The 20,337-nt window shown below is 39.4% G+C and overlaps 1 protein-coding gene across 1 annotated transcript in view; it reads left to right on the top strand.

Moving 5' to 3' along the window:
* The window catches only part of MAPK1 (mitogen-activated protein kinase 1), an 81,921-nt gene that overhangs the window by 56,775 nt on the left and 4,809 nt on the right, over positions 1–20,337 (top strand). Inside the window, exons 5-8 of the mRNA XM_016120119.2 lie at positions 4,435–4,549; positions 4,844–4,975; positions 14,642–14,751; positions 16,724–16,849. Of these exons, the coding sequence (XP_015975605.1) occupies positions 4,435–4,549; positions 4,844–4,975; positions 14,642–14,751; positions 16,724–16,840 (474 nt within the window). The 3' untranslated portion in view covers positions 16,841–16,849. The remainder of the gene's footprint in view (positions 1–4,434; positions 4,550–4,843; positions 4,976–14,641; positions 14,752–16,723; positions 16,850–20,337) is intronic.

The raw sequence follows: 20,337 nt of genomic DNA, 5'->3' as shown, positions 1-20,337 counted from the left end.
TACTAGTAGAAGGGCTTGGGATGAACATTAGATTGTTTTTGTGAGAAGATGGAATTTGTTTAAAACAGTTATTCTTGATATCATACATTTGTTCAATTCAGTTACAAAAGTAAAATTCCATTAACATAAACTCCATTGTAAAGGATATGGTGTAGCAGATGTTTCAAAGAAGAAAATGCTCTGTTGATTCTCTTATTCTGTATTACAAATAATCCCACACACCAGGTTCTTTCTTTAGACTGGCCCACATGACAGCCGTTCCACACCAGAGGCATTCACATGCACACATTTGGTGTGCGCTGGTTGTAAAGGAGAGCTGTCTGTGTGCTTTTTATCCTGGCAGCTTCATGACCTTGTAGCCTCCATCACAACTTGAGATGCCCCCACTGTCTTCACTTCTCAGTCACTCTCCGGGGGACAGTAGCCAGGAGAGTGGCCTCTGTGTTCTGCAAGGTGCCCAGCTCTCCCTTCTCCTTGCAGAGTTAACTATAGTGAAAATCTTTTATTTGTAGCCTGAGACTATTACTTCTAGCAATGTATTCATGTTTTTATTTTTATTAATTTAGAACATTTTCAAACTCGTAGGAGAATTGATAGTACAGTGAACACCCATACACCCCTTACCTAGGTTCACCAGCTATTAACATCTTACCGCTTTCTGTCTGTCTGTCTTTGCCTCCCTCCCTTCCTCTACTCTCTTGTCAAACCCTCTGACACTTCACCAACATAAACTAACACTATTCCTAGACCTTTGGGGCATACTAATACTTCTAAGAAGGCGGGGTACTCTCTCTCCACAGCCACAATACCCTTAGCACACCTAAGATAATCAGCATTAATCCAGTGCCATCCCAGTTGCTTCCCCCGCCCCCCCCCACCCCAGTTCTTCACAGATGATTTTGTTTTGTTTCAGTCCATGATTTAATCAAGTTCCATGGATTGTACTCAGTCTAGAACAGTTGTCCCACCCTTTCTTCTTCATGATACCAAAATACTGTGGAGAGTATAGATGAGTTGTTTTGCAGAATGATTCACATTCTTAATTCTTCTGACTGGTTCCTCATGATTAGGCTTAGGTCACACCTTTCCAGCACAAACTCAACAGATTCTTGGAAACCATATATGTAGATCTTCTGTTTCCTAGCAGCCTTTCCCCCAGTGGTTTAGCCCTTGATGACCCTTGCCTCTATTAGTCACCGTATCAGGGTTTGCAAAAACGGTGATTTTCTAAATTTATTGTTCCTTTTACATTTATTAGCTGGCAATCTTCTATGAAAAAAAGCTTTCCCTTTTTTCTCTTTCACTTCCTTTGTCTCCCACCTTTGTTTTTAAAACATTGTTATAGACTCATGGATTTTCTTTTTAATGTGCTTCTTGTTATCTTTTTTTTTTTTTTTAATACTCACATCGTCCCAGTTTGAGCAAACCTAGAGCACTATGTGCATGTGTATGAATTTGTAACATTTCATTTTGATAGAATTTTCAACTTGCAGGAATGTTTCAAGAAAAGTATTAGGCAGTGGTTCTCAAACATTCTAGCCTCAAGACCCCTTGAATCTCTTAAAAGTTATCAAAGACCCCAAGCAGGTTTTGTTTATGTGGGTTAGATCTATCAATATGTACTTATAGAAAATAAAACTGAAACTTTTAAAATATTAATTTTTAAATAACAATAAACCTGTATATTAACATAAATTAGATATTTTATTTAAAATGTTTTCCACAAAAATGTTTTAGTGAGAAGAACAGCATTTTCATTTTTGCAAATATCTATTATCTGGTTTAATAGAATATTGCTGGATTCTCACCTGGTTCTGCACTCTGTCAAATATGTTGTTTTGATGTAAGTTAATGAAGAAGTCTTCATGTGGATACTTAGTTGAGAAAGGGACTATGTTCAGAGTCTTTTTAGTTACTTGTGGATATTCTGATACCACAACTCAATAAGTGAAAGGTTAATTGTAACATGGAATCTGAAACCATGTCAGTGAACTTTGTGTACTATTTTATTAAAATCCATTGGTCTACCTCACACTCATACCCATGCATGATTTTGTAATATTAAGCATTTTGAAAATACTGATTCACTGAATTATGTAGGTTTTCTGAATATTATCACATTTCATGTATAATATCACATGTCATGTAGCTTCTGGAAAAATTTCCTTTTAAGAAATTTGACTTGCAAGAGATGGGTGAAAAGAAAACAACAGCAGTAGTATAAACGTAGCATCACCTCTCAGAGCCTTAGGGAAAGCCAGGTGGGCCTCAGGACCACCCTAAGAGAACTGCTGGATAGAACTCCTGCATACCCTTCACTCCAAATTCAGACTCACCAATTCTTTATCCTTTGTCCCGTTTGCTTTTCATTCTGTGCTTTTGCGTGTATGTGTATGTGTGTGTTTTCGTCATTTGAGAATAACTGGTAGGTGTGTTCCTTTACCACTAAATTTTTCAGTGTTTATTTCCTTATAACAGTGGTTCCTGTGTTCCCCAAGGACACTTGGTAGTGTTTGGAGACATTTTTGGTTTTCACAGCTGAGAGGGGAGTGCTACTGGCATCAAGTGGTTAGAGGTCAGAGATGCTGCTAAACATTCTACAGTACCCTGGACAGCCCTACAACAGACTTATTGAGCCCAAAAAGTCATTAGTGCCAAGGGGGAGAAACTCTGCCTTAGGAGAAACATGTTCTTTAACATGACTATAGTATAGCAATCAAAAGTAGGAAATTTAATACTAAGCCAATAGCTAATGACACAGTTTGTATTACAACTTCAGATGTTTTTTCTGTAATAATCTTTATACCTTTTCTTCTTTTTGTCCCTCGCCCTGTCCCAGTCCAGGCTCACACATTGCACTGTTTCTTTAGTTTCCTCTAATCTGAAATAGTTCTTCAGCCTTTCTTGACCTTGACATTTTGGAAGGGTACAAGTCAGCTGTTTTGTAGAATGTACCTTAGTTTTGTGTCATGCATTTCATCAATACCACAGAAACAATATTTTCTTCTTAGTACATCATATCAGGGGCATATCTGGCTTATGTCACTATCAATACAATGTATGTTGATCATTTGCTTAAGATGGTGTCTTCAAAGTCTCCACCATAATTATGATTAATTACAATAATAATTATTACGTTAGTAATTAATAGGAATTTATGGGGAAATACTTTAAGACTATATAAGTTACCTTCAAAATTTCACCTAGTTTTACCATCCATTTATGATTTCATAAGTCTTATCATTTCTTCTATATTTTAGTTCTATTTATTCATGGTGATTTTATTCAGTGATTTATAATCCATATCTACCAGTCTGAATTTTGATGCTCATATTATCCCAGATTTTCCAGTGGGAGCCACTTTTGACATGTCCCTGCTGTACTATCCTTGCTTTTTGGCACTAATGGTCTAAGTCTACCTTATATCCCTGTCCCAGACTTGGAGCAGCCATTTCTCCAGGGAGCCCTGATTCCTTTTATTTACTTTTTGTGTTTTTTAAATGTTCTTTATTTAGTTTTGGCCCAAAGCAAAAGTTATTTTGGATTACAAGAATTTTGGAAAGAATTATTTTGAAATTCAACCCCATTTTATCATAGCTGTATATCTGAACATTAATTCTTTATTGGTTTTACAAAAAATGTTGCTGCTTCCCTAAACTTTAATATTGAGCTGTTTTGTTTTGTTTTTCCTCTAGCTGTTCTCTACATTTCTTTTTCCATTCATCACTACACCTATTCTTTTCCATGAAATTCAGCTTAGATCCTTGGGAGAAACATCTTTTTTTGCACTTTTGTATGATATAAATAACTCTTCTGTGTCTTTTCACAGAATTCCTTTAAAAGAAAAATTATACCTGAAAAATGAATAGTAAAAGAAAATAAGAAATAGGGATTGGAAAAATAGTCGGAGAATATGTTAAAGCCAGCACACACTTCCCCCCCCCCCCCCCCCCCCCCAGAGATCAAGAGTTTTCAGCTTGACTTTTTTGAAAATGATTTGCAAAATGGATAAAGATATTCTGGGAGTGTAAAAGTGCCCCTTCTTTTTGAGTTGGTTTCCAGGTTTCCAAAATGAGTGAGTGGGCCACAAACGTTCTAAAGCAGTGGGTGTTACTGCTTTTTCCATTTTCCAGCTTTACCCTAAAAGAATTCTAATTCTTTTCCTCAAATCATTTGGGAAAAAAAGAATGAAGTATACTTTGGAAATTCTACTTTAATAATAAATCAACTTTGAAGAAAAATAAAATCGAGTAATCTTAGTTGTTCAACATCTGTTAAGAAAGCCAAATTATTCGTTTCTCCATGCTCTTTTCATTTATTTCTGAATTATAGAACCAAAGGAGAAGCTAAAACTTCTGTCATGACTGTGTAGGAAGATCTTGTGTCATGTAACACCAGATATCATTCTCCATTTTTTTTCCCTTTCTACTGCAGGGCTATACCAAGTCCATTGATATTTGGTCTGTAGGCTGCATTCTGGCAGAGATGCTCTCCAACAGGCCCATCTTCCCCGGGAAGCACTATCTTGACCAGCTGAACCACATTCTGGGTAAGGTTCCTGAGCACATTAGGGGCTAGATTTACTCAGTTTACTGCCCACAGTTTACATCAGAGTCACTTCATGAAATTAAAGAGTTCTAACAACTCTAACCTTTGAAAGGCAGGAGTTTTTAATCTTCCTTGGTTTAAAATGTTAAGGACCTTTAACTTAATAAGAAAATAAGCATTGAGAGGTGGTGCGAGAAGACATTAATTATCAGGGTCCATTCTGTCCTACAGCTGATGGTGTGTGGTCAGTTTACCCTGGTCTTAATAATTAACAGGTTATTATTTTATTTGATAGGTATTCTTGGATCCCCATCACAGGAAGACCTGAATTGCATAATCAATTTAAAAGCTAGAAACTATTTGCTTTCTCTTCCACACAAAAATAAGGTGCCATGGAACAGATTGTTCCCAAATGCTGACTCCAAAGGTAAATATGATTTTGTTCATTATTTTTCTTTGGCTTAACTTGCTTTTGTTTGTTTGTTTGTTTGTTTGTTTGTTTTATGCAATCATTAGATCACTAGCCTGAAAAGTTAGCCAGCGTATGGCTACTGGATAATGCCTATTTATTACATTCTTCTCTTTTTATTTGGGAGAGTGTTAGTAGGTAAGGGAGTCAGAGAGTGTCTACCTTTTAGTTTCTTTGTTACTTTTTAACCTGGATTAAGTTCACATATTTGGTTCATAAAGTCTAGAATCCTGCAAAATAAATTATACCTGATTTCATCTCATCATTTGATAATTTTTAAAGTCAGGTTTATGAAAGAATAATTTATTTGGAGTAAAAGTCACCCTTTTTAGTTGTGCACATCTTTGAATCTTGACAAATGTATAAAGACAGTCATGTAACTACCACTACAATCAAGATAATGGAGTATTTCCATCAACCCCAAAAGTCACCTCATGCTCCTTTGTACTCAGTTCCTTCCCTCTAGTCCCTAGCAATCTCTAATCTGGTTTCTATCCCTATAGTTTTGCCTTTTCTGGAATGTTACATAAATGCGATTAGGCACTATGTAGCATTTTATGTCTGGATTCTTCCACTTGAGATTTATCTGTATTGTTGCTTGTATCATTCTCTTTAACGAATGGTGCTGGAATAATTAGGCATCCATATGCAAAAAAAAAAAAAAGGAACAAAGACCTAAATATATGACCTAAAACTATTAAATTTTGAAAAGAAAACAGGACAAAATCTTTGTGACCTTAGGTTCAGTGAAGATTTCTTAGATGAAACACCAAGAGCATGATCTATAAAAGAGATCAGGTGATATTTTAGATTTTATTCTTTGATATTTTAAATTAACTTTAATAATTGCCCGTTATTCCCATTTAACCTGTATCTGTTAAATATATTAGGCAACTATTTTTTTTAGCTTTGTGCTATTATTTGAAGCTGTGGTTGGCAGAATAATGACCCCACCCCCACAGATGTCCATGTCCATATCCATGTCCTAATTCCCAGATTCTCAACATGTTTTATTAGCTGACAAAGGGGAATTAAGATTGCTTAAAGTCAGCTCATTTTAAGATAGGGAAATCATTCTGGATTATCTAGGTGGACCGGGAAAGGGATTTAGAATAGGAGACGAGAGCGAGAGAGAGAAGCTTGCCAGCACCTTGGTGTTTGTTCTTCTATGTTTTTCTATATCTCCATACATAGGTATATTTTTACCTAAATTTGAATTTTTAGAAATAATTATTATTAAACATTTTTTAATTCAAAAATTATCAGAATATTTTATTGAGAAGGTAAAATTCTTTTATAATTATTCCCTAACAGTCACTGTTAATAGAATTGAGCATTTTTGCATATATCTGGTTTATCTTTAATGATTCTATGATAAATATTTTTATCCAATCTTCTGTTGAAAGTTTAGCTTTATCTAACTTTTGCTATTTTAACTTTAATAACTGTCTACTTAGATGTTGAATTTGTTTCATGTATTGACCTGAGTCAAAGTTCAGAAATACTTGGTGGTTTAAAATTGAATTTCTTTTCTATATAGGAGGAATTGTCTTTTAAAATCTCTGATATAAATATGTATATTATCATGGTAGACAGTTTGGAAATATAGAAAGAATAGGTAAAAGAATAAGAAATATTCTTAATTATTTAATTACCAGAATCCCAAAATAATCTTTAATGTTTTGCTGTACCAGTTGATGTGTGCACAACTTCTACCTATTTAAATAATTATATAATGTATTCTAATTGTAGAATTTTTAAAATTTAGAACTTCACTTACATTGTACATGCTACTTATTAGATTGGCTTGTAATATAGTCATGCATTAATGAATGACGGGGCTACATTCTAAGAAATGCGTTGTTAGGCAAGTTCATCATCATGCATACTTCATAAAGAACACTTAACACAAGCCTAGATGGTCTAGCCTACTACACACCTAGGCTGTATGATTAGGTGTACCACCGTAGTATATGTGGTGCATCAGGAAATGTCCTGCTGCACACTACTGTATTATATTGTCCCAAACATGTTACCTAAAACTTGTTTCCTGAGTTGCCTTTTTATAGAAGTATATGTATAGCAAAACTGCATAATTAAGACTTTATGATATAAACAGAACTTCCATACTTCTCCTGTGTGTCTCCTTACTCTTTGCCGTAGTTTTGAGTTTTGAATCAAATTATTTGACTTTTTTTTTTTTTTACTTTTTTTTCCTTATGTTAAGGTTATGAACTTTGAGGCTAATCTATTTAGATAATAACACCTCCAAAATCCATAAAGTTCATTTTTAAATGTAGGTTTTGGATGACTATAATGAAGAAGCAGGGAAGGACTATAAATAGAACAAAGTGGAGAAAGGGAGTTGGCAGAAGTAGAGTGAGCTGTACAGCATTGTGTTAGTAGTATAGGCTTTGCAGCCCAGACCTCTTGGGTTCAATTCACAGTGCTAGGGACTTACTAGTTTGTAAACTTTAGACAAACTACTTAACCTTCCTGGGCCTTGGTGTTCCCATTTATAAAATAGTGTTTGTAATAGTACCTGCATCACAGGGTTGTGTGAATGTCCCGACCGCTAGTGTTTATACGTCTAGATTCTACGATCTTAAGACCAAGACTTTTTCATTTATATGTAGTCAAAAAAGAATGCTTACATAGTGTTCCCTGGTAGGAATGACTCATAGTGTCTTTAGTTAGTCTCACATTGGATTTTGACATTTACATCAGCTATCTACTGCTGCATAACAAACCACTCCACAACTTGTGGCCTTAAGACAGCCACCACATATTTGTCCATAAGACCATTGGGCGAGGTGCAGCTAGGTGGGTCTCCTTGGCTCCCCTCAAGTTGCATAGTCTAAGGTGGGCTTACAACAGCTTACATTTGGTTCTGCATGCCGTTCCCTTTCCTACAGTAGACCAGATCGGACTTCTCATGATGACAGAAACATTCCAAAGGAGCCAGAGCAGAAGTTGCAGTATTTCTGAAGGCCAGGCCTTAGAACAGCTGATACTTCTGCCACAGTCTGTTGGTCAGAGCAAATTGCCCAGATTCAAGAGGTGGAGAAATAAATCCACTCATTGGTGGGAAGCTCTGAGAAGAATTTGTGGCCATATGTAATCTACCACCTGGTTGTTTCTAATTTTCAACTATAGCATACATAAATACATTCACTTAATAACTAGATCTCAGTGTCTGTTCTGTGCCCTCAAGGATTCCCAGGCTTTGGATATAGAACAGCAGTAACACAGATTAAGAGCCTACCTACAGGGAACTAAATAGTCCAGATTTATACTTATATGACAGAGAAATGAGTGGAAAACCTTGGGGAACTCAAGAGATTAAAACTTCCAAGCTGAAACATTAGTGCTTTTAAGTTTGGTTAATGGTTATTCACAGAAAAGGAAATGTAAATATCTCTTAAATATAGGGAAAGGTACTCATTTTTATTCAATATGAGATATGAACATTGAAAAGTCAGTGATTCCATTTTTTTGCCGCTCATCACAGTAGCAATCATCAAAAAGTTTGAAAACCCACTGTGTGGTCAAGGCTATGGGGAAACAGATGTTCTCAGAGACAGCTGGTAAAATGTAGACTGAGTCTCTTTGGGGGACAGTTTAGCAGTTCTGTCACATGCCTTTTGTTACAGCAATTCTGGCTATTGAACTTTTGGGTCTGCCAACCAAAAGGGGGAGAAGTGGCATTTTAATTGTTTTTCTTTAATTAAGAGTGAGACTGAATATTTTTGTACGTGTTTGTTGGAAATTTCTGATTACCAAGTCCCTTGAACCAGTTGTGGTATAGATTTTTTTCAGAGGAACCTAGCTTAAGGTTCTCTCCAAAATTATTCCAGTGAGGGGGAAGAAATGATTATTCCTCAGCAGATGGTGCTGGACTAGTTGAATAGCTATTTGGAAGAAAATCAATTTAAATCATTATTCACATCAAAGTATATTCCAAATGAATTAACAATTAAATACTTTTTTAAAAATCATACATTTAAAAACTAACAATATTTAGAGTATTTGATATTTTTTCTGATCTCTACATGGAGAATGACTATCACTCTAAGTTTTAAAAACCAAGAAAAGAAACATGAAGGAAAGGTAGTAGATTTGTTTACTTAAGAGTTTAACACAATATAGATTAGACAGTATGGGCAAAAGATATAAAATGTTCTAAATTAAATAAACTTAAAGGATCCCTATCCTGTCACATTGAGGGCAGCACCGCACAGTGGCTAAACTGTGTGTTCTGGAATTGGGCTCCTGAGTTTAAGTGAACTCCACCACCTCAGGGTTTCCTTTTCAACAAGTTATTTAACTCTCTATTTCACAATGTCCTCATCTCAAATTAGAACAAATTTCATTTCCACTTGATAGGGTAATTTGGAAAGGTAAAGAAAGGTGAATTATTAGCTATTAATGTTAGACATCATTAGTGTATAAAAAGCAAAGAGAAACCTAAGACTTCAATGGATAAATAAATGAGCACAGAACAGGAACAATATTTTACAGAAATTATACAATTAAGAAATTTACAGAATCACAAGAAATTCTGAGATGAAGAAAACTATAGGAGGAGCAGTTGGGGGGATAACACTTGATAATTTTGTTTGTGCCATGTTAAATTTAAGACACCTCATAGGCAATAAAAACAACCTAAATGCCAAACATTTATTGAAAGGTTGAATAAATTATATACCTACTTAAATATTAAATGTCACTAAAAATGATTTTTTTGTAAAAGTTTTATAGCATGTGCTAGGGTGAGGGATCTTGGGTGAGTCATTCACACAGGATAGGGCATCAGCTCTTTGAGACCTTCTCATTTCCACATAACAGAAACCTACTGCCCACTGGCTTAGGCCTTAAGAAGGATTTTACTGGCTGTCATAACTGAAAAGCTCAGTCGTGTTGTGATTCCTGGGCAATGTCAATTTGACTGGAATCTGGACTTCTTTTTCTTTCAACGTTGCCTTCCTCTGTGCTGTCTTCATCTTGTGGTGATAAGATGGCCACCAGTAGCTCCAGGCTCACACTGGCCAGTTTCCTGATAGTTTCAGCCCAAGTATGAAGCTGACACTCATTGCCACTTTGTACCCACCCCTGACCAGTCATTGTAGCCAAGGGAACCCACCTACACGACTGTGGCCAAGCCAGTGTCATCATTCCCACAGCACAGACAAGGAGTGTGGGCAAGCAAGCCTAAGACCTCCCCTGTGGCAAGTACAGCTCCATGTAATTAAAGGGCAGTGGACACTGGCAAGCAAAACCAACAGACGGAAAAAGATGAAGAATTCTGCATGAGAAAAAAAATGAGTAATGCTGTTCTTTCTCAGTTTTGTTTATATTTTAAATTTTTTTTTAAATATAGTTTGTGTAGGAAGTCTGTCTCCATTTCTCAGATAGCCTACTGTTTGAAAAGCTTGTAGACTTTGTTGTTGTCCCTCTAAATACATATATTAGTTGTAAATGGGATCATAAGCTATATCCTTTTTTCTTACCTACAGAAAACTATATACATTAATCTGAAGTTTGAGTGAGAATTCCAAGCTAGATGTGGCAGTTATTTAATACAGGGCATTTGAAATCATGCAAGAGATTGAGAAGGTAGAAGAATGAGATGTGTAAGAAACTGGAGAACATGGACCTTCAATGGGCAATGAAGAAGGAATTCCTAAAGACTATAGAAAGAATGGACAAAGAAAATTGAGCAATATTTCACAGAAGCAGAAGATGGCGTTATAAAAAAGAGAACATGTTTCGCAGCTCCATACAGCAGAGTCTTCCAGTTAAAGGGCCGTTGGTGACTGACCACATAAGAGTAGTTAAGACATTGAGTGCAAGTAAAGTTTGAAATGGAAAGTGGAGAGAGATGACTAGAGGGGGAGCAGGTTGTGATTAGGCTGCATGTCAGGGAAGGTTGGCTTTAAATTAGGGAGAGATTCTTCTCTACACAGTAAGGATGTGTGTGAATCTGGGTGGAGAGACATCCAGCAAAATCAGTCATTCTTGGGCATCTCAGTTTTCTCAGTAGTACCCTCAGTAATACCTGCTGAGAGTAGCTGAAGGTCATTTGACAGAAAGGCTATGATTTAAGTTGTACAAATTGAAAAGAATCTTAGAGAAAGGACTAGCCAGAGATTTCTCAGAGCTGTTGGGGGCCTTGATAAGATTTTTTTTTTTTTCTTTTTAATCTTGAGGTTTTGTGCCACAACAGTTCTCAATAGCATGTGCTCTTTAGATGTCTGAGGTCCCAAGGCCCTTTCAGGGTGTCCATGAGGATAGAACTATTTTCATAAGAACACTAAGGCATTCTTTAGTAAACCCTTTTTCTCTGCACTGCAACGTGCAGTCTTGGTGCAGAAGCATTGGTGAGCAAGACTGCCAGAACCTCGACAGAGGACTAGGCAGTAGCGGTGCCATGATCTCACAGCTAAAAATCAGCACCAACTGCAGTAAGAACGTCTTTGTTGAAGCACTCACTTTATTAAGTCTCACCCTTCATACATGTCTTTCTAATGTTCTCTGTGGCAAAATGGGAAGTATACATATAGAACTTGTCTGCTGCATACTGAATAGAACATGGTTTTAAGGAAAAGTGCTTGCACAATTGCTTGAATTATGAGCTGAATTAGCTGCTTTTTTTGAAATTGATCCTTAATAGTTTTTAAGAGTAGGGTTCTGATGCCAGAAAGTTTGAGATGCACTGTTATGGCACCGTTTGCACAATTAAGTCTTTTTCTCTGGACCTGCTCAGACACTCAGGTTGAGGGTGGAAATGACAGAGCGCAGCCTTGATCTAGGATCAGAGTTTTGTAGGTAGGTGAGATGGACCTGAAGTGATGCTATAGAGAGCCAGTCAGATGACCCACCCTGGAATCTGGGCTAGGAGAGGAAGGAAAAAAGGCTGATGGACCAGAGGGTGGGGTTATGTTGCTAAGCACCCACTGAAGCTGAAGAGTAGGTGCGAGCTCTGGGAGGGCACCAGAGAGAGTCCAAAATCATGGTCAGCCCTGGAGGGATTTCAGTCTTTTAGGGGAATAAAACCTGTATCCAAGGAAGCATATGTGCAGGCAGCGTGATTCATGCCATCCGAGTGGTGCCAGTGGATTGCTGCATGGCGTAGGAGGAGGGAGGCCACACACTCTGACTGTGGGATCAGCACCTGCCAGCTGCTTCCCATTTCTCTCCTTTTCCCCTTCTGTAGCTGTGAATAATGCAGAAATAGCACTTGCAGTAAAAGGAGGCTAGAGATCCAGTTATTTTTCAAGCAATAACAGCAACAACAAAAACCTATCTTCCTTTAAAATTGTTACCTGGAAGATTAAGGGCCTAAGATTTTTTAATTTGAAGAAACTAACAGATCTGTTTTAGAAATATTTAAGCTACAAAGCATCTGGGTGCTTTAAGTGCTTTTCTATTTAATGCCAACAAAATATGGAAGGGGTAAGTATCCCCCCAACGATTTAGAAATAGTACTGTTAAAGTCAGACCTCCTGGACTTTTCCTAACACAGACAGTATTTAATTGGACAAAAGGCCGAATGACTTTTAATCTTAAGAAAGTTCTTAGGGAAATGTGTATGAGCTCTTTTGGGGGAGGCATGGTTCCGGGAGCAGGAAATGAGGTAGGCTTTCTTACCTGTGTTACTGATAAGACTTTGAAACACACTCAGCAAAGAGTGTGTCACATATTCATACATCTGCCAGGTATTCCATGGGACTTGGATTTGAGCCAGAGGTGCTTGAGTTTTCAACTGTCCTGCTACACTGCCCTGACCCCTGAGAGAGCTTCCTCTGAAACCAAGCCCATTTGTGGGCCCAACACCGCGTGTCATAGCTGCAGGATGAACACCTTTTCTGCTGCCCAGACAATGCTTCAGTCAAAGCCCAATGTGTCTGTCTGGATTTCTCAGAGCTGCTTCTGCTCTGAAAAATCCTTTAGCCTGTAAAGCAAAATGTCACTGTTCCCTAATTTCCTAAGGTACACTCGTGTGTATTAAAAAGATTGTCAATACAGGCAAAAATAAATTTGAAAGTGTACTATTTATAAAAATTCATTATGTGTCCTTTTAAAAATACTTTTTTATAGTTCATTTTATGAACATGAGAAAAGTTCTTTATGTTGAATTTAACATGTGGTTTATGATATTTGTTATCTCTTAATTGTCTTGAAGATCAAGATGAGTGGCATGCAACAAGAGAAGTCACAAGTAGGAGTCAGAGCTGAGCATGCAAACTCATGCATACACACACACCCCCACCCCTTAAGTGACCTCAGGCAGTAAGGTGCCTCCTTAGCCTCCATCTGCACTCTAGGTTAACTTCTGGCACACAAACAGTCACTTCAGAAAGTATACTGGCCTGCTGTTTTCAAGAGTTGAAAACATTTTTTAATGATTAAATGACTCAAATCATTTTCCTTTGCTATTCTATTCTTAGGGGGTAGTAGCATATGCGGATTTGCAAATGGTTGAGGTTGATAGCCTAATAAATAGCTGCTTCATTAAGTAGATGCCAGTGTTTTTTAATTTTTGTTTACTTTAGTGCCATTGTGTTCTTTTTATGGACTTGCAATAGATTTTTAGCCTGGTTCCTTGCGGCCCTTGGATTTCTCAGGGGCGGCTCGTGAGCTAGAACTTAATAGAACTGAGGCAGCTTTTTATCTGTCTTGAGGCTCCTCTTAGAAGGACTTAATTCGAAGAAAGGACCTGCTACTTAAATTAAAAACTACTGGTCTGAGCATCACTAAATGTAACGAGACATTTTAAAATGAAGTCCCTTTTGCTACCTCTTTAATATCGTTTCTAACCTGTATTGTTTCTTATCGAAACCTAATACTGATAGTAAATACAGGAAGTATTCCATTGCATTTCCCTTAACCCTCATCCCAGCCACAGTTAGCCATGCCCTTTGGCTGTCCTCGTGGCTCAAGGTGATGCCTGGACACTAGCTACGGAGTCCAGCAGGGTAAGCTTGTTCATTAGCCGCCCCTCTGTCTCATCCCTGTTGATCCCACACTCACTTTTTACTTCTGCACGCTCAACATAAGTGTCCAGCTGCTGACTTCTGGCCAGGTTGAGAAAATACCTTTAGTTTTGGGCCTTGGAGAAAGATGCCAAGCTGCAGAGTAGACTGGGGTGCCTTTGCTTCACACAGGACTCTCAGCCAGGACTTGGAAGGAAGGGAATGAAACCATGTAGGAGGACAAGTGACCATTTTCTTCTGTGACCTTGGAGGCCTTCTCTGTATCTTGAAAAATAACCATTGAAGAAATCACTTTGGAGTTGACTTAAGAGAAGTACATAAAACCTTTGCTTTTGTTTGACACCCGCAAAGCAAAGTGGTAGGAGAAGTCCAGGTGTAGTAGGCAGACTTGGGTCTTCCACTTTCAGCCTTTGGCTGATCACATCACCTTTCTGGGTCTGAGTCTGTGATTGTCAGATGGTCGCAGTCTCAAGAAGCTGAGACAATGTGCAGTGTATTGGCTCTTCTCCCCAAGGTAATGCTTAATAGTTCCGTTATTTTTCTGTCACTTTACTTAAACAGGAAATGCAAAGTATTTCAGTGACTATTCTTTCGGCTTCTCACCACTGCAAAACCTTTCTCTTTGTAGCTCTGGATTTACTGGACAAAATGTTGACTTTCAACCCTCACAAGAGGATTGAAGTAGAACAGGCGCTGGCTCACCCATATCTGGAGCAGTATTATGACCCAAGTGATGAGGTAAGAGCCCGTGCTCTTGGCTGCTTTCCAGGGATGTCTGTCAGCCAGCAGCAGACCCAACCAGGAGGGGCCCAGATGTCGTGCTTTAGATTGTCCTCAGAGGTACATGGTGCCATACCTGGTCTTCCCACCAAGCCTACGTTGTCCACCTCGAGGACTGGTGGTGTCAGCACAGTTTAAAAACCCTCCCCATCCATCTCCCTAAGCTCCTTCTCTCCGAAAACTTTCTCCAGGCCACCTGCAGCATGGGTGGGACTAAGGAAATGGATGGATAAAAAAAGGGATGGAGCACAGATAAGGAAGGGGTCCAAGGCTGGAGACCATTATCATGGTCTGTGGCAGGAAGAGACACCTGAAGCAAAATGCCCACTCTGCAGGTGGAGAGGAGGTCGGACTGCCTGCTTGGGGAGAGGTGTTACAGAGTGATGGAGAAAGGTCAGCCTAACAGTTCCCACTTTGGCTTGGTAACTTTACATTTGGTATGCCTCCCTAGAGATGGGGACACAAGAGCCTATTGTGAGAAATAATAAGTTCAGAGGTAGATGTGGCAGGTCTCCAGATCATTCTGAACATTCAGATAAAGAGAACAAAGAAAAATGTCATATGACCCAGTTGAGGCTCTTATGTGTAGAAAACGAGCCGTCACGCTCTGTTTTAAAGAGGAAAGCCAAGTGGAGTGTATTAAAAGGGAAAATGGAAGAGGAGAAAAACTAAAAAAGCTCATAAAAAGGAAGAAGAAATCAAAAAGAGGAAATATAATCATCTTTCTGTTCTACCCTTTAACCTTTCTTCTAGAAACAGTTGAGGTATCTTAGGAAAATTCCTACAACATAGTAAATAACAAGGAACTTAGTGAGAGCATAAGGTTTGTGGCCCTTACTTGCCCAGTGAGCTACAGATTTCCAAGGCCTCTGCATCTTATTCACAAGCTAGGATGTTACCCCATACCCAATAGGGGGTTGGGAGGATTAGAAGAAAAGCACAGGCAGGACACCGTGCACGATCCCACATGGAGCCATTCTTCAGGGAGGGCTAGCTGCTTGTTTTTGTATTGTGGCCACAAATCTGTTTTCCTCTTTTGAGAGGCCAAAGCTCAGTGTAAAGTTCGGGGTCCATGTTTCCATCTCTTAAAGACCTGGTATGAGGATGTGGATAAGATCTGGGAGTGTCTGGTAACTACTAGGCATCCAGTGATTGACAGCTGGCATGATCATTATGTTTTATAACATTGATTTAGCTGGGGGTACTTTAAAATATAAATAATATTAACTAATTTCATTTTTTATCTTTGAGTATGTATAGGGGTTCTTTGACAGATAATTTAAGAATATACTTAAATAGCTTTCTGATTGTTTATAAACTGTGCTAAAGAATAAAAATGAAAACTTGCAGGAAAAATACAAGATTATTTTTTGTATTATTTTTACACAGCTATTAAAATTTAAGAGTTTTCTTTTCCAGTCTTAACATTTCTATATATAGCTTTTAAAAATAAAATAAGGTTCCTTCTGTATAACACAAACATGGGCATTTCCCCCATGATATTAATCTTTCTTGCAGCTTCATTTTTAACAGCTTTATAATATTTCTTTTAAAGATACTATGATGTATTTAATCAAGTGCATTTATTTGAATATCGTGGGTTTTAATTACATAAACATAACTACTACTACCTCTACAAAAACAAGTTTCTGTGGTTTCAACTTTTAGTGCTTTAAAACATTGGAAAAATTATTCTGAGATAAGTTCAGATGACCACTCAAAATGGACTCGGTTGCTCCCAGTTTGTTTATTACATACTCATAAGAAGTGCACCTTCAGGAATGTGGGGCACAAATACATATGTACCTTTTAGTTGACATCTGTCTTGTGTAAATTTCAGATTCTAAGCCATAGTCATTTTATGAGTCAGTAACCGATTGCCTTGACCATAACAACTATTGTCTACTAAATGTTTTGTTTTCTCTCAAAGCCCATTGCTGAAGCACCGTTCAAGTTTGACATGGAATTGGATGACTTGCCTAAGGAGAAGCTCAAAGAACTCATTTTTGAAGAGACTGCTAGATTCCAGCCAGGATACAGATCTTAAATTTGTCAGGTACCTGGAGCTTTAATCATACAGTAAACAAACCTTAGTGAGGGAGAGAGAATATAAATTAAAGTTATTTAAAAGAAAGAGGGCTTGCAGTGGAACTCTGTAGAAATGAACAGTGAAGAATTACAACTAAGGGTTAAAGCATTTGCTTGGGAAATACTTTGGACAGACCGGCATGGTGGGGCTGGAGGCGTCTTTCAGCAGACAGCGGTTTCTTATACAGAGTATAGACAAGTGGCCAAGAGCATACTATGCTTGTATTGGAATAGAAGGCTACCTTGGGGGCATTATGGAAAAGCAGATTACTCAGTAGTGCACATTTAGGGGTTTCTTGCGTGGATCTCTATTTCATTCTCAGACCCTGACTTTTTTATTTTCATATACTGGGGCCTGAGGGCAGTGGCTCCGGCTCAGTGTTGGTCCCTGGTTGACCCTATTGGGCAGCATCCAGGCTCAAAAGCAGAAGCTGTTCTGTTTCATACAGAGGACATGTGATCTGTCAGAAGGCCTTAGAAGAGCTGGAGAGCAAAAAGGGGAGGCGGAATGATCTGCATATTGGTAACTGCAGGAAGCTGCCCCCAGTCTCAGATAAAAGGAACAAAAGGAAAAATGGTATTAGCTAGGGTCGTTGATCACCACACAAGGGAGGGTACTTGCAGCCATGAGAGCATCACCCTCACTGAGGAGGGGTGAGGAGCCTGTACTGCCACTGACATCGGGGATTTCAAGGGCTTGAAACTGCTATCGCTGTCCAGTGCTTCTGAAACACAGGAGTCACCCTCCTCCTGAAAACCCATGTGTGACCAGAAGCAGAAATAGGAAATACAGCCGTGCAGTTGATAGGTCTTCGGCCTTGTCTTTGAGAACAGACATGGCCAGCTCAGCCTCAGAGCCAGGCAGGGTAAGAGAGCGGTGCTTTCATAAGTCTGACACCAAAGCAGGAAGGGTTAGAGGAGAAGCCTGGGTAGGAGACAAGCTCAAAACAAATCTAAAAGCTTCCAGACTAAAGGACTGTGGGTTTGGACTAAGGCTGTATGATGAGAAGCAGTGAATAGAGGAGAGGCAGTCTGAAAGACTCCAAATTTTCTAAACCTTGCTACTAGGAGTCAAAGGGAGTGACGCAGGCACTGTAAAGCCCTTACTTAGCCTGATGTTGACACTGGACACACCCTTAAAGGCAAATCAAAGCGGGTTCAGTGTTGAGGAGGCCTATGCTTGCAGGATGTTCGGGATGTTCGGTATGCTCTAATAAATCCGGCCCTTGGGAAGAGTCTGAATAAGAAAGAGTGCGAGGCCAGCAGGGGGCCGAGGAGGACAGAGTCTAGCGAGAATTGGATTCATTTATCTTTTTACACCTCACAGGCATGATAATCTGTCGAAGTATTCGTTGTATACAACAGTCTACATAGTTAGTCACTGATAGAACGTCAGTCCTCAGGACCCAACCGTGTTCATACCTTAGCCTGGGTCCCTGTGGGGCTTCCTTCCTGGTCCCTCTGCTTAGTGTTCACAGTTGGAGGGATTGTCTCCCTCTCCCAAAAACTTGCTCTTCCCTCTTTGTAACTGTACAACGTCAGATTGCATTTGCCCAGTTGGCTGCCACTGGGTTTTGTAAGTAAAGTTTTATCTGGCCCTTTACAGAACAGGTTAGCTGACCCTGGCCTAGAAGACTGAGCTGAGCAATGTTTGTTGTTTTTCTTCAGTCCCTTTAATCAGTCATTTTCCTGAAGCCAGCTGGCGGCCTCCATTTTTCTTCATCTTGTTTTAATCCACACATGCTGTGTGCTTACTCTGGCCCAGGCTTATGTTAGACACTCAGGTGAGCAGAACAAACAGAACCTGAATGTAGCCTCAAAAGAGCACATGGTCTGCTAGGAGACAGAGACATGCAGAACTGTAAAGCACGTTTTTACTGTAAAACTAGTGACATAGTTATCAGTAGTTATCATCATTCATTTAATCATCACTGAGCACTGAGAAACAGGAATAAGACCCAAGCTTTGTCTTCCTGCAGCTTGACAGCTGGACAAAGGAGATAACAAGGAGCCGGGTATAGTATCACGAGTACTGTATCAGGGGTGGGTACAGGCCCCAAAGATTGAGGAGGGCCAACATCACAGTGCTGGGAAAGGGGCCCCCCTCTGGCGAAGGAGGGACGTGGCAGTGCAGGGAGTCAGGCCCGCATGGGAGCCCCAGGGGAGCCAGGTTGTGAAAAGCCCGAAGCTCAGGCTTGCCAAGGAGTCTTTTTCTCCCTCAAAGGTAGTTTCAGGTCTTGAAGCACTGGGGCAAGTGACTTGGGGCAGTGAGGATATTGGGAAACCTTAGGTGAGCAGGAGCCCATGGGAAAACTGGCCAGGCTGCTGGGCGAGAAAAGGGCAGTGCAGTGACCACAGGGAGCAAGACAAAGGCGAGCATGCTCCTGGGGCCACAGGACGTGGCTGCTAGCTAAATGCCCCCTGAAGTCTGAGTTAGCAGATGGGGGACCAAGGCCTCTCCTAGGGTCATCCTCAATTCCAAGAGTCCAGGACTGAGCATTGTTACCGTTGGAGATGGGTGGCAAAGACAGTTGCTCTGTGTTCACTTATTCCAGAGGCACACAAGGCACAGTACATGCTTATAGCCTGATTTTTTCAGGTGTTTTTCAGAATTTTTTTTTCTCCTACAGCACCTGGTATTCCTAGGTGGTCTCCCATCAAAGTACTAACCAGGCCCAACCCTAACAGTGTTTTTTAAATGACAATTTTCAACTATTTTAAAAAATTGAGAGTTTCACAGTGGACACCCATATTCCCACCACCTAGATTCTATGATTAGCGTTTTACTATCCTTGCTTTCTCATGTTTTTGTCCACTCATTCCTCCATATACTCATCAATCCATCTTATTTTTTTCATGCATTTCAAAGGAAGTTGCCAAGATCTCAGCTGACTTATATTTAGTCAGTAGGTTGGGCTGCAGTTCAGAATGGCGTACCTCTAGATGAAGATCATTTCCCATCTCCTGTCACACAGTTGAACCATTTACACCCATCCTCCTGCCCGGGCTCTTGAGTGGTGTAGATGAAAGCCACCCATGTGAAGGTGTCATTCTGCTACATTATCATACTAGCAAACATTTCACAGCAGTAAGGGCCCCCAAGGACATCTGTTTTGTTTGCATTTTGGCACACATGGTTACCCTCCTCCACCTTAACCAGGCTTCCCCATCCGAACAGAACATGATTTGAGTGGCAGTGTTTTTCATTTCTCCCAAGGATGATACAAAATTAATAGAGACCTAGGGGTGAAGTTAATTCATTCCATACAGTAGATGCCTTAGGTAGTGGTTCCCCAAAGTGTGGTCGGTCTGTCCCACCCCCAGCAATCTGTGTTTTAACAAGCCTTCCAGGGGATTCTGATGTTCACGTTTGAAAACTACTAGCCTATAAATGGTGAGAGTAGATTTGACTAAGAATGTAATTTCTCCAAGTAAAATAAAGACATTGGAATAACG

Source organism: Rousettus aegyptiacus, unplaced genomic scaffold, assembly GCF_014176215.1.
Source record: "Rousettus aegyptiacus isolate mRouAeg1 unplaced genomic scaffold, mRouAeg1.p scaffold_m13_p_5, whole genome shotgun sequence".
NCBI lineage: Eukaryota > Metazoa > Chordata > Mammalia > Chiroptera > Pteropodidae > Rousettus > Rousettus aegyptiacus.
Note: the sequence above shows the minus strand (reverse complement) of the source record. Positions and strands in the feature narration are given on the sequence as shown.